At 37.1% G+C, this 14,873-nt stretch overlaps 1 protein-coding gene across 1 annotated transcript in view; it reads left to right on the top strand.

Annotated features, from left to right (window-relative positions):
- The window catches only part of LOC140145068 (actin, cytoplasmic 1-like), a 54,926-nt gene extending 40,538 nt beyond the window's left edge, over positions 1-14,388 (top strand). Inside the window, exons 8-9 of the mRNA XM_072166854.1 lie at positions 5,450-5,693; positions 13,745-14,388. Coding sequence (XP_072022955.1) covers positions 5,450-5,693; positions 13,745-14,286 — 786 coding nt within the window. The 3' untranslated portion in view covers positions 14,287-14,388. The remainder of the gene's footprint in view (positions 1-5,449; positions 5,694-13,744) is intronic.
- The last annotated feature ends 485 nt before the right edge of the window (positions 14,389-14,873 follow it).

Below are 14,873 nucleotides of genomic sequence, written 5' to 3'. Positions count from 1 at the left end.
TAAAAATGTTTCCATGGTTATCTGAGGTCTTGGACACCTAAGGTACAATATGGCTACCCTAGCAACCACATGTATATTTCCACAGTTATAACTCTTGCAAATGATATGTTGCTCGTTGCGTCGTCGTCGTCGTCATCATCATCATCATCATCATCTCCGTCATCATATTCATCATTTCAATTTTCAACATACAGGATCTCTTTATCCCGAAGAATGATGCAAAGAAAGTAAGCAACTGATCTGGCATTTGTGTGGTCTCCCATGATTCTTTCAATTCATGACCATCACAAAATGTATGAACTTGCTTAAATGCGTCTCTGAGAATTTCTCCACACGACTTAACAACATTAATGTCTCTCATATTTTTGGCAAAGACAATGCTTCCATGAACGAATTACGTTTAGAGTTAGGTTGGGAATTTTGATTTTATTATCATTTTCTTCCTGATTTGATAAAGTAACATATTGTTTAAAACATTTATTATGACAATAAATGTCAGCAGCATTATACATCTTCAGGAGTATCCAAGTCTGCGCATCTGACAAAGACGTCATCCTAGATTCCATTGCTTTTTTAAAACCTCAATGCCATTTTTCTATTACAAATTCGAAATTTTTCCCGCACCCTTGTTTCTTTTACTCGTACCCTATCAGAGCAACGTATCGCAAAGTTAATATAAATAGGTTTGGTTTGGCTACTAGGCTCTGGACGGGGAACGACGTTGCTGCGCGTGACTGGCATGAGGTGAGCTTAAGGACCCTCATCTACCTGAGGTTCCTCTGGCATGTCTGGTGGTATGTGGACGTTTCGTATTTGTATATACCTTTCATAACATGCAATCATGTTATGGTACTTGAATGTATGATCGGGTCCAAGAACCTTAAGCTTTTTGTGAACATCATCTTTGAGTTCAGCTACCTCTCGTACACGTTTCCTACCAGTTTCACCACTCTGAAGTGAGCTGTGATTTCTTGCTCTTCTTTTGACAAATGATACATTTGTCAAGGTCTGCAGGAGCATGAGCAGGCTTGGGAATAAGGAGATTAAGTCCATCGATCTGAGATGTCCTTTCCTTTTCCTCTGTCAATTCTGTCAATCCCTACTCACCTGTAACATTAACAAACAAAATTAACAATCAATAACGTTGGGCAACATTTCATGTACCTATACCCCAAGTCAAATCATTTGCAAGAGTTATAACTGTGGAAATATGCATGTGGTTGCTATGGGTAGCCATCTTGTATTTTAGGTGTCCAAGACCTCAGATAACCATGGAAACTAGCCTTGATTTTCATAGGTACATAGGTTCTAATTGATGACATTTCATTTGGTTTATAGGCCTAGTGGTTGCTATGACTGCCATCTGGATTTGGTGTGACTTCGACTTCAGAAACCATGCTATCACATTCATTTAATCAAACAGCCTTGATTTAGCGAAGTTACACACCTTAATTGCTCTTCTTGATTAAATAGTTACCGAGATATTGTCATTTCACCTGGTTAATGTGAATATTATATGGTTACTATGGGCGGCCAACTTAGATTGTGGATGCCTTAGACATCAGACAACCACGACACCCTCTTCATTCAATTAGACAGTCTTGATTTAGAAGGGATAGAGACCTCGATGATCCTTGTAGGTCAAGCAGATTCCGAATTTTTGTCATTTCATCTGGCTAATATGATGATTATAGTTGCTACGGGCAGCCATCTTGGATTTCAGGTGTCCTAGACCTCAGACATCCATGAAACCCCCTTCATTCACTCAGCCAGCCTTGATTTAGTGGGGATAGACACCTCAATGACCCTTGTAAGTCAGGCAGATTCCGAATTATTGTCATTTCACCTTGCTGATTTATGGTTGCTATGGGCGGCCATCTTGGATTTCAGGTGTCCCAGACCTCAGACATCCATGAAACCCCCTTCATTCACTCAGCCAGCCTTGATTTAGTGGGGATAGACACCTCAATGACCCTTGTATATAGATAAGGCAGATTCCGAATTATTGTCATTTCACCAGGCTAATACGATGATTTATGGTTGCTATGGGCGGCCATCTTGGATTTCAGGTGTCCTGGACCTCAGACATCCATGAAACTCCCTTCATTCACTCAGCCAGCCTTGATTTTGTGGGGATAGACACCTCAATGACCCTTGTAGGTCAGGTAGATTCCGAATTATTGTCATTTTATCTGGCTACTATGATTATTATGGTTGCTACGGGCGGCCATCTTGGATTTCAGGTGTCCTGGACCTCAGACATCCATGAAACCCCCTTCATTCAATCAGACAGCCTTGATTTAGTGGGGATGGACACCTCAATCACCCATCTAGGTTGAGTAGTTTCAGAGTTATTGTCATTTTACCTGGTTCATAAGTACATTTTGGCAGCCATTTTGAAAAATTGCCATATACAGAGTTTGCCCGGGTTTGGAATTTTCCACCTAGTAGAATTTGGAAGACCTATGCATACCCTACTCGAATCAACATTCAAACTTTCCTCTTTGAAAAATGTATACGGGTCTGTAGGACAGGGCCAGGACTAATGGGCCAATCAGTGGTTCACAGCAGCTTAGAGACAACAAGAGTGAATGGGTACAATAAAGCATCAGACAAAAGATACAGGCTGAGTCAAAAAGAAGTAAACTCATGTGTGAGGGGCTGTAACTAGAGATCTGTTACATGGAGATCATTACATGGAATCCGAATAGCTGTTGGAAATTGGAGACGAAAAAGACGCCGAACTTCAGTGGGACTCTCAGTTTCATGATACTTCGTCGACAGAAACGTGCGCTCTCATGCGGTAAATTGTGGTGCCATATCGTCATTTGGCCCATTTCATTATAATGCAGTGCAATGAGGTAAAATTCATATTGAAAAGAACCCTTTAACATGAGGGAATTATTGATTGAAACCAAATATGCCACGTAACTTTATTTGCATTTGAATATCGTGCCTTACCAATCAATATAACATGTACTTGGGAAGTGAAACCGTGTGCAACTACAAAAATGGGTTGTTGTATTCAAATGAGTATAACTTGAGTTTGCTGTGACTTTGCTCTTTATGATGATATTTCATTTTTTGCAGATCCGTACAGATCTCTAATTACAGTCCCTCAAACATGAGTTTACTTCTTTTTGACTCAGCCTGTATACGATGCTTGTCAGATGTCTCCGATATACAATGACTATGTCAATGCATGGGTGCAAGTGACGTCACTGTAATATGATATTTGTGATCGAAGAGGCAGTTTGAATGTATTTCGTCTCAGACCGGAAATGACACTTTCGTTACCTTTGACCTCAAAACTATGAACACTCCATACAGGCTACTGTTTATGCATGTGTGCAAGTGGCGGTACCGTGTTATGCCATTTGTGGTAAAATTAGAGGTATTTTGAAGGTATTGGTCTCAGACCAGAAATTACCATTCAATTACCTTTGACGTCAATATATGTGCGCAAATTACATTACCACACATGAACTCGCCAATTAAAGGCCCATACAGTGATCCCAGCGCAGGTGTCCAAAAATTAAAATTGTTTATAAATTACCTAATAGTGATTGATAAGTCATTGAAATCGTCATTAGGTATTTTTGCTATGAACAATTTGGCAAAAAACGAGGAAAACAGCACACAGTGTCAACACCCTGTGGTCATGTTTTTTTTATGTTGGGCACCAGTTACGTTGCATGTGTATTTTTCAAACAATTCACATGCTTTTACAGGTTTGGTACTATAACTTCAAAAGTTTACATTAGAACCCAATAAAAGTATTATAATCTGAGAGCATATACTCAGACGATTTCAGAAACCATACAATGGGAGCAATTATACAGGGTGACCCATATAATATACAGGGTGTAACAAGCAAAATAAGAATGAAAATATTAATTCAGTTAGGGGTGTCAACCCTCGACGTACATTGATAATGTAAAGTTTTGACACATGTTTAATATAGAACTTAATTGCCCGCCTAGCCATATGGAACTTTTAGCGGTCAAGTATATTTATATAAATTTCTTTAAAACACCCCTTATCTGGCACTGGAGATGCAAATTTTAATGATTTAGGCATGTAACTAGATGTACAATAAGCTCAACAATCCAGTTTTGAAAGTTAAAAGAGAATTCGACAAAGCGTTTTCGTAAAAATGGACTCAAAATTGAGCATGAGGGCGCTCTTTCAGATTTGTCGCAAACTTCTATGTTTTACTAGTTTTTAGTTGACTGAAATAAAGAGGATCACAGCCAAGGTCTGCTTAAGAAATTTGAGCCTTTTATCATGTTTCGTTTGTCCGTAGCATCCTTTTGAATGTTGCCTACATTAAATCCTTATTAAATACATAGCTGTCAACGAACTTTATTAATGTAGCAACAAGTAATTAGTAATTTTTAATTGTCTAATTAACAAATACTGAGGCAATGAATGCTAAACATGATATCACTTGGCTGAGATCAAGTACAGAAACAAGTAGAAATCCATCAATAATGTTTATTGAAGATCATGTGGCGGAGGATCACCATTGTACAGCATTGTGATCCTCCGCCACATGATCCTCCGCCACATGAGCACCCCTGACTAATTAGACTTAACGAGTTACAGTAATTAGTACAAATGAAAATCATTAATTTTTGTTTCAGAAATTGAAAAACCAATTTCTAAGGAAAAAATAGTACTAAACAAGCTCATAATAAATATCAAATAAACAAGCTACATGCATGTAAACACGTCTTGATGAGTAAGAATGCAACAGAACCGCCCTTTTTAGGTGCACAGTATAAAAAACATGACCCTATATTATAAATTTCTCGGCTAATAGCAATTTATGTTATCACATCTATGACACTAACAACGTTGCCAACATCTGTATTTTGATGATTTGTACGATCCCCCGGATGAACAAATCAATGAATAGGCCTTTAATGACCTTTGAACACCCCTTAGCCACAGACTATGTCAATGCATGTGTGCACGTGGCTCAGACCACTTTGATCCATGTGTTATCACGTGATATGTGTGTCAAGGCCAGTCATGTTTGTCAAAGTAGGTTTTATGTGATTGACGGAAAGAAGAAAGAAACCAGAAATGACTAAGTCAGGACTGAGAAGAGGAAATACGTGTAAAAGAAAACAAAAGAAGAAATAGGTAAGATAAGGTAAGAAAGAAAAGCATATAACTAAAAGACACAGAAGTGACTATGACACGGTTGAAACTAGACAGGATTGTGGTTTCTACACCTACATAGTCGTGACATTTGACCCCAAACAAAACACTGATAATGACTTTTGACCCCAAGTTAGTGAGTATTTTGGTGAATGTGGTCACTCACTGCCTGTGTCTGAAATACCTAATGCCAAAAAAGATGGATATCTTCAGTGTTTTGCCACAAACTGACAATACGTTAAGTTTCATCTTCATTTTTTTTTCATCCCATTCTTGACAGATTATGTTTGAAACCTTTAACACCCCTGCTATGTGCACGACAAATCAGGGTACGCTGGCATTGTATGCTAGTGGTAGGTCAACCGGCGTTGTTGTCAGCTGTGGAGATGGAGTGACTCACATTGTGCCTATCTACGATGGACAAATAGTAATTCCTTATAAATCGAATAGAATTAATGTTGCTGGTCGTGATCTTACAGACTACCTCGCAAGTACTCTTACGGCACATGGAAGCTATTTTACAGGCAAGTTTATTGTGTTTGGTCATTGTGATAAGTAGAGGTTAGGTCATATTAAAGAAATTTCTTTAAATTCGGTCATTATTAAAAAATTATATCCGGCTGTAAGCAAATTAAGCTTTATCATATTTATTTATTTGACACCTCAACAGTTACTTAAAAGCAGCTAATTCCATGGGCAGTCCCTTTAGTATCCAAGGAGGAGGTTTAACCCCGTACATTAACTCTAGAACTACAAAGGGAGCTGTGGCAGCGCCACGGGGGGCATGGGGGGAAATGCCCCAGTCATAACGTTTTTCCCCCTGTTTCCCCCAGTAAAAACCCAAAATTACGAAAATTTCCACTCTTTACGGCATTTTTGCGCACAATTTGTTATTTTTGCGCACAATTGGTTGATTTTGCCCCCCAAATTTACTTTGCCCCCATGCACCCCCGAATAAAACATCCTGGTGCCGCCACTGCAAGAGAGTCTACCAACCCCGTAAGGTTTCTCACCCGTCATAAAATATTATCGCGTCTTTACGCACAAACGACCTAAGCTTATCGTAGATCCCTCCTTTGCGCTCATTTTAGTGATATCCTTACCTTGGGGCAGGATCAACTATCAAAAATATCGTTTCGCTCTTGTAAAATTATTCCAAGAGATATTTAATTTTTACTTGTTAGGTAGTTAGAAGTAGCCATTTCCTATGAATTTCCATTCCAGCGATAGAACACAAACTTGCACTTCATAAAACAACCATTTGAGAGCTGGAGATTTTTTTAGTTTATTTAAAGTTTATTTTCAAATATTTATTGTTTTTGACAAAAAGAAGGCCTTTTCTTCTATATAAGTTTTGATATTGCCAATAAAAGCACAAGTAAACATTTACAATTTTGTGTCATTATTCTATTGAAAACGGAATTTCCCTAAAAATAGCTTAAACCATGATTTACATAAATTCGTTATTTTGATATTGTTACATCAATACAAATTTTTTTGTTTAAATGTTTATCATTTGTTTGAGGTTGAGATTCTTCGTATCATCTCATACAGATTATTAAATTTCTATTTACATAGCATTTTGTCATATTTGAAACCCTATGCTCATGAAATTTCGCAATTTAATATGTCACCCCTCACATCAGACACAATAGAGATTATCCACTTCACTCATGTGTGACTTCTAACAAATGGCGCTGATTCCCGTAGTATTCCTTATTCAAAACAATTCAATGCATGACCTCGGAGTTATCTGCATGACTCTTGGCGGGCTATTTTGAAACAGTCATGGTTGCACATGCAGGTACTTCTTTTGAAAGTCCTAAACAAGGTATAGCAGTCGTTGATTAAAAACATCGGTAGATGTTTTGCCACAAGTTTAAAAAATAACGGTTAGTTCATGAAAAAGAAGAAGTGAAATTTAGCAAAACGCGACGAGGTTTATTTGCCCGTAAGAGAGCTCTATTGTTCCGCTATTGTATCCGCTATTGTATCCACTATTGTATTCTATTCATAAAAGCTACTGCAAGAATCGCGGTAATCCCTGATATTGCTGGTGTCTACCGACGGCGTTTCGCTTTTATTAACATTCAAAATGATCCGATACTCTTACATTTATAGACTTATTACCGCTTTTTATATCATATTCAGAAATTGCAATTATGAAAACTACAAACTTTGAAAGTGAAATATATTTACCATCGAAAATATATCATACTTAAATTCTATACAATCTATAGATACCCAACCCAGAAGTACCCATTTATTTTTTAAATTTTTGAGTGAACACGATAATGCGATTGATTTTCTTACACGTAAAATACGGCCAATTCAGAGAGAAAATCTTGTTTCACGTATAGGGCCAGCTAAGGGCCTACTATAGACATTTTCTTTTTGTTGGCTGGCCGCTGAGCTACATCTTTTTACTAATTATAGATACGTCAAAACGTGTTCCCATGTTGAGAGTGTACAAGGTATTTCTACTTGCTTTGGAGAGAGCACAATTGAATGAAGACGATTTATTTATGCCAGGATTTCATTTAATATAACTATTTTTTATTTTAATAATACCCCATACCTAACAAGAACATAAGGAAATACTGTAAAGGCCATAAATATACGAACTCATGCATAGGGAGACAAACATGATAAAGTTAATCTGTTCTTTTCATTCTCGTTCATTAACCTTTGGAACATTTCACATGCATGATGACTGCAAAAAAAGTGTTCAACATTAGAACACCACCTGTGCAAAATTTGACACACTGTATTCAATTTCATAATGCTTGGTGTTCGTAACCATAATGCTTAGTGTTAAACGTCAGAGGAAACTTTTAAACACATAGTGTTTGAAGTGTTCAGCATTAGAACACCACCTGTTCAACTTTTGACATACTGTATTCAATTTCAGAATGCTTAGTGTTCGTAACATAATGTCAGAGGAAACTTTTAACACATAGTGTTTGAAATGTTCAGCATTAGAACACCACCTGTTCAAATTCAACATATAGGCCTATTTGACATACAGCATTCACTTTTGTAATGCTTAGTGTTCGTAACATAACGTCAGAGGAAACTTTTAAACACATAGTGTTTGATCATTCACTAAATGTTCATAAAATGAACACTGTATGTTTAATCTACAATTTTCATAACACTATTATAGGCATATAGGCCTGGCATGAAATGCTCGCCTGATTGTAAAACCATTTTTATAATTGGTTACTATTATTTATGGAGATCATCAGTTGTTCTCATTTTATTTTACACAGGCCTGCAGCTTGCACGGAATGAAAGAACATTGAACATTTTGAACATTTTGCGGTTTATAGAAAAATACATGACAATAGGCCTATTATAGGGGTAGGCTTACGTCGAATATTGAAATTTAGGCCTATCCTACCGTACACCCCAAATAACTCTGGGTGCACGCCCATAAAATCGTGTTGTAGGCCTACAGCTCAGGTGTTCACAACTTTTACACTGAATGAACATGTAATGTGTTCGTTTTGAACACTGTATGTATGTAGGCTATATTTACCACGTGCTGGGCCACGCATGCGTCGTTGCACCGTTAATAGAACAGACGATGTCATCGGAGTGAGAAACCGTGATTTGGACGGGGATTTGGAGGTGAGATTTTACCCACAAAATACCATTTTATTTAAAAACAAATGTATCGAACGTGTTCTCCACATATCATAGAACAATGAGACTAAAAATGTAAATTCATCGTTTTTGTATTGCGTGGTTTTAGTGCATTTTAATGAATGCGCAGTAAGCTTATCAATCATGACCATGCAATAGTCACATGGTCAGACAGTGTGCACATCTGCAATTTGATATAGGCCTAATGTGAATTATACTGTAGGCTTAAACCTCTGACGCGTGTGTCTTACAGCTGGTCAGTATGCGGGTCGATTTCATGCCATGGCATGCCTGATGGAATAGATGAAATTGTGATGTTGCACTCGTCAAACATGCATAGGCCTAGGTTTGCTGTAGGCCTAATTTACTACTGAGTCTGTTGTTACAATTAAATTTCGGACAAAGGTGTGAATTTATACATTGACCCATTGTACCTTGCTTTGCGTAGCCGTATTGCATTCCTTTTTGTAACACTTATTGAACATTATGTAGGCCTAAGTGTCATATGTTCCAGACTAGAACACTTAAGTGTATGACATTTGTGAACACATCTGTTCAAAGATTAGAACACTTGTAGGCCTACATTTTAAGTATGCATATCAAGTGTTCTAAACATGAACACATTTGATTTTGAACATGTAAATGTGTTCTTAAAGTGTTACATGGTATTGAACATGTTCATGTGTGAGGATTTTGAACACTTTGTGTTCAAAGTTTTAACATTAGGTGTTCTAAAGATGAAGACACCATGTTCACAAAAAGAACAATAATATCAAATATCAAGTGTTCAAAAGGTGAACACATAATGTTCACAAATTATACTGTTGTGTTAAAGTCTGGAACACTTGGTGTTCGCAATCAGTACACTTAAATATGTTCAATAAGTGTTACAATTTTTAGTGTTCTAATTCAGAACACTTTTTTTTGCAGTGTGTTTGCATCAATCCTTCTCGGCAATCTAGGGCCATAGGCCTATAGTGATTTAAATCGTGAAACCGTAGAACGATCTGTTGGTTGGCATAGATATTGAATAAAATTGAATCCCATCACATCAATTCAAAGCTACACCCTTTTTTGAAATACTGGTTACCACTGGCTTAAAATGAATTGACAATAACTTGAAATTTGGACATTTTGAGATAAATCCATATCATGGGTAATGTGAGGCCGCTCTTTTCATTGGTGACATCCTCAAATCACCACCATGCCACCAAATAATGAAAAGTAATTGAACAAAATGGTGTTGTTCAACGATGTTTTAATATAAAATTATACACTGACGTTTCGTACAAAAGTACTTTATCAAAGTGAGCAAAATAGAGAATGTCTGCGAGCGCGGAAAATAAAAATGAGAAACGCGATGTTAAAAGGTGCGTACTAGAAATGGCGCAACACGCAAATTAAAGCAGCGCGAGCGAAAGCAGTCGCAGACAAACTCTAGATATTAAATGAAATGAAAAGAAAGAGGAAGAGAGACTGATGAAAATAAAGGAAGAAAGTAAAGAATGAACAAGAAAGAGAAAATAGAAAGAAAGAAAAAAAAAGAAAGGAGGAAAGAAAGAAAGGAAGGAAAAAGAAATGAGAAGAAAGAAATAAAGAAAGGAAAAAGGAAAGGAAAGAATGAAAGTAGGCCTATGAAAGAAAGAAAGAAAATAAGAAAGAAAGAAAGAAAGAAAAAAAAAAAAAAAAAAAAAAAAAGAAAGAAAGAAAGAAAGAAAGAAAGAAAGAAAGAATGAAAGAAAGGAAAGGAAGGAAAATGAAAAGAGAAGAAAGAAATAAAGAAAAGAAAAAGAACTAAAAAGGAAAGGAATAATGAAAGTAGGCCTATGATAGAAAGAAAGAAAAACGAAAGAAAGGAGGTACGTAAGAAAGAAAGAAAGAGAGAAAGAAAGAAGGGGAGAAAGAAAGAAAGAAAGAGCGAAAGAAAGAAAGAGAGAAAGAAAATAATACAAAAAACTGCTATAATGGAGAGAATGAAGATCTACCAAATGGGCAGGGCGTGACCAAAAGGAAATTAAAGTTTGAATGCAGAAAATTGGACATTAAGTCCGATGCTATCAGGGCCAGCAAGGGTGCCGTAATGGCATATAGTATGTATATGAATGGATGAAATAAATTGATTCATTGATTGTATGTTGTTCCTTCAACCAACGCTAGTGATCTGAACCTGAGGTTTGGAGAAGGCCAGTGACTTTATATTTTCTAAGACATTAGATCTGTTTAATAATTTATTTTATTCAAAAAGAAAAACGTCAAGTGTTCAAACTTTAAAGCTCTTTTTTCTCGAAACAGCGATTTTAATTTCAAGTTAGATCATTTTACCAAATCAGGGCCGAATTAGGCTGTTTAGCTTAATCATGTGAAGTGACCTCTTGAAATGATATCACACTGATCAGACTGATCTTTATGTTATTACAGTGAGGCCCACATACAAAGTTCAACAAAAAGTGAACGATGTTATAGCTCGGAGGGCTAACAAACCAACACCGCCAAATTCGACTGACGTGTACAACGTGGGAAGCTATGAGGAAATTGAACACTCGTTGTCTGATCATGCATGTGTTTATGGTTATGGATAACGGTTACTTAGCAGCTCTCGTTCTGCTTGGGTTTATTGAATACACTCTATATATAGTCATCAATATGTCGTTTCCAGTCCCTCGCTGAACTATTGGGTTCAGCTATTAATTTTTTAAATAATTCTTACCCCATGCAGCTGATTGGGGTGGTTACGGGTCGTCAAAACCACTAACCGCGAAATGAGGATATCGAACTAGTTTGCCCCGCAGGGCTAAAAAGAACCACAAACCGCGAAATATGGATATCCAACTAGTTTGCCCCTCGAAGCTTCAAAAAACCACTCATCCCGAAATATGGATATCCAACTAGTTTGCCCCGCAGGGCTACAAAGAACCATTAACCGCGAAATATGGATATCCAACTAGTTCGCCTCGCATGGCTACAAAGAACCCACTTACTGCGCAATATTTTTTACCTCAAAAAAGAATTAATATCTACCAAAAACGTTTCAAAACGTAAAAAGGGGCCGAAGTTTAAAAAATCTTTCCTGTGTGGCTTTTCACCCTTTTTAAAACTTGGTCCCATTTAGGAAAGTTTCTAAAGACCCATATGAAGTCATCTTTAGGCTACTTGTTTGTTTTCTTAGTTGTCATTGTTCATTTTGTAGAGTAAATGAATTAATGTTCGTGCGTGATTGAAGTTTTTCCGTAAAGACGTTATAATGTATTTTGATTTAAGCAAAAGTAGCAAATACTCACTTTGTTAAATTCTTCATCGTCTTGTGCGATTCTGCGCCTCATGTACAGATGTAGGGCCTATATGCAAGTTGACAGACAGTCAATTGGCTAAGTATATATAATACTCTACTACTCTCTATGAACACGCAATATAATAAAACATAAACCTTCAAATGATTTTGATAATACATAGCCTATGCTTTTGAACAGTCTTAAACCTAATTGTAGAAATTACTTCTATAGGCCCATTCCATGTCAACTCCAGGGATGTGCACCGCAGCACCTCTTCAATTTTCTTCTTTTTTTTGTGTGGTGGTAGATATTGATGAGAAAGTAAAATCCTGAAAATTTGAGATTCATACTCCATTTCGTTTTCCCGTGGTATCAATTTGAAATTTAGGGGGGTCAGCGTAAAAAATGTGTCGCAACGCGAAAGACGATGTTTGGAGGTCCATAAATGTATAAAGGGAACCATTTACAACTTTGAAAAGTATGTATCCTGGGGTACTTATTTGTGTAGAATTCAAATCTGGCATCAGAAAACTTGAAACTCCTTTACTTTAAAAGATATAGGGCCCTCAAAATGCAACTTCGTCCATCCGGGACCAACTTTGGGGGGTCAAAACTCCAAAAGTAAAAATAATTTTACCGTCCATTTTTTTGCTAGTCAGAGCCCTTTGGTAGGACATTACTCTTAACCAATATTGAGCCTATTAGAATATTTTTAGCTGAGATATTACCTTACTGATGTGTTGAAGCCATCGAGTCCCAAAGCCAATACCTCTCAGAAATGTTGTCCAAGGACATATCTTCAACATACCTGAAGTTGATGGTGGGGCAAAATGTCTGACATTGGTTTTCAGGGGGGTCAAAATGTACAAACAATGTACAATTGGGGTTTTGCATGGGTAATATCTCAGCTAAAAGTATTCTAATAGGCTCAATATTGGATAAGAGTAATGTCCTACCAAAGGGCTCTGACTGGCAAAAAAAATGGACGAACAAATTATTTTTACTTTTGGAGTTTTGACCCCCCAAAGTTGGTCCTGGATGGACGAAGTTGCATTTTGAGGGCCCTATATCTTTTAAAGTAAAGGAGTTACATGTTTCCTGATGCCAGATTTGAATTCTACACAAATAAGTACCTCAGAATACATACTGGTAAATGGTTCCTTTATACATTTATGGACCTCCAAACGTTGTCTTTCGCGTTGCGACACATTTTTACGCTGACCCCCTAAATTTCAAATTGATGCCACGGGAAAACGAAATGGAGTATGAAGCTCAAATTTTCGGAATTTTACTTTTCATCAATATCTACCACCACACAGAAAAAGAAAAAATTGAAGAGGTGCTGCGGTGCACATCCCTGGAGTTGACATGGAATGGGTCTATACTGAATGGGACCAAGTTTAAAAAAGGGTGAAAAGCCACACAGGAAAGATTTTTTAAACTTTGACCCCATTTTACGTTTTGAAACGTTTTTTGGTAGATAGGATATGCAGCTTATAGAACACGGATAACCTCTATAGTTCATTATAGATGAATTGACGCCGCAGTCCGTTGGAACAGGACTTATTTTAACATTGTAAAAATCAATTCAATCTTTCCAACCTGCAATCACTCTTTCTTTACGAATTCATTTTAATTCTCTGATTTTCCTCCTTCAGCTAACAACAACGAAACTGTTCGTGATATGAAGGAAAAACTGTGCTTTGTTTCCATGGATTTTGATAAAGACATGAAGACCGCATTATCCAGCTCTACACATAACAAGAGTTATACGCTACCCAGTGGAGAGATAATTACCATCGGGAACGAGAGATTCCGCTGTCCGGAAGCCTTGTTCCAGCTATCAATGTTGCCGAATTTTAATGCCGACTCTGATGTTGGCATCCATACAATGACAAACGACAGTATCAAAAAATGCGACAGGGAATTTCGAAATGACCTGTATTCAAACATCGTCTTGTCAGGAGGGTCTACTATGTTCCCTGGATTTGCCGACAGAATGCATAAAGAAATGGTCGCACAATCACAAACCTATAACCGTATAAAGGTAATTGCAATGGCAGAGCGTAATTATACAACGTGGATCGGAGGATCTATATTTGCCTCACTGTCCACTTTCCAGTTAGATTGTATCAGTAAGCAAGAATATGATGAAAACGGTCCAGGCATTGTTCACAAGAAATGCTTTAAGGGGTTATAAGTAAGTGACAAACTAAAAGTACTGGTACATGAAGAGGGGAAGACACGACCTACTATAAATCACAGCGCCAGGGACCACGTTACCGAGTGCTAATATTAATTTTGGAAGTCTCATGTTTATTTTTTTATGTTTCGTTTTTCCCAAATTTGAATTTTTTGATGATATTTCAAGAAAGCGAGATGCCAAAGACGAATCGAATTTGTTATCGTTAATACAGTTCGTTTTGGCATACCTACGCTACCATTAATTTGGGTAATTTACGAATACAATACATTTTGTGACATTTTCAATGGGTTTTAGTCTTACCGTGTAATTAACGCTGATATCTGGCCATGCCTTTGTAATAATCATAGGGTAAATACGCCTATTCTCTGTCACTTAAGAAACAACCCGCACTATTTCTTGCGTAAATAATTATAAAAGTTAGGTATATGGGAACGTGCATTCCACACAACACCCCGTTTAACATACCCTGCATGATATCTTCCATTGAACTTGTATTGGAAGTACAAGGTCAAAAGGTCAAAGTCGACGACAACGCCTATTCTCGGTCACTAAACACCTATTCTCGGTCACTGTATAGTTTT

This window comes from Amphiura filiformis, unplaced genomic scaffold (assembly GCF_039555335.1).
Source record: "Amphiura filiformis unplaced genomic scaffold, Afil_fr2py scaffold_125, whole genome shotgun sequence".
NCBI classification, from domain to species: domain Eukaryota; kingdom Metazoa; phylum Echinodermata; class Ophiuroidea; order Amphilepidida; family Amphiuridae; genus Amphiura; species Amphiura filiformis.
The sequence above is the reverse complement of the archived record's forward strand: the minus strand, read 5'-3'. Positions and strand labels throughout refer to the sequence as shown.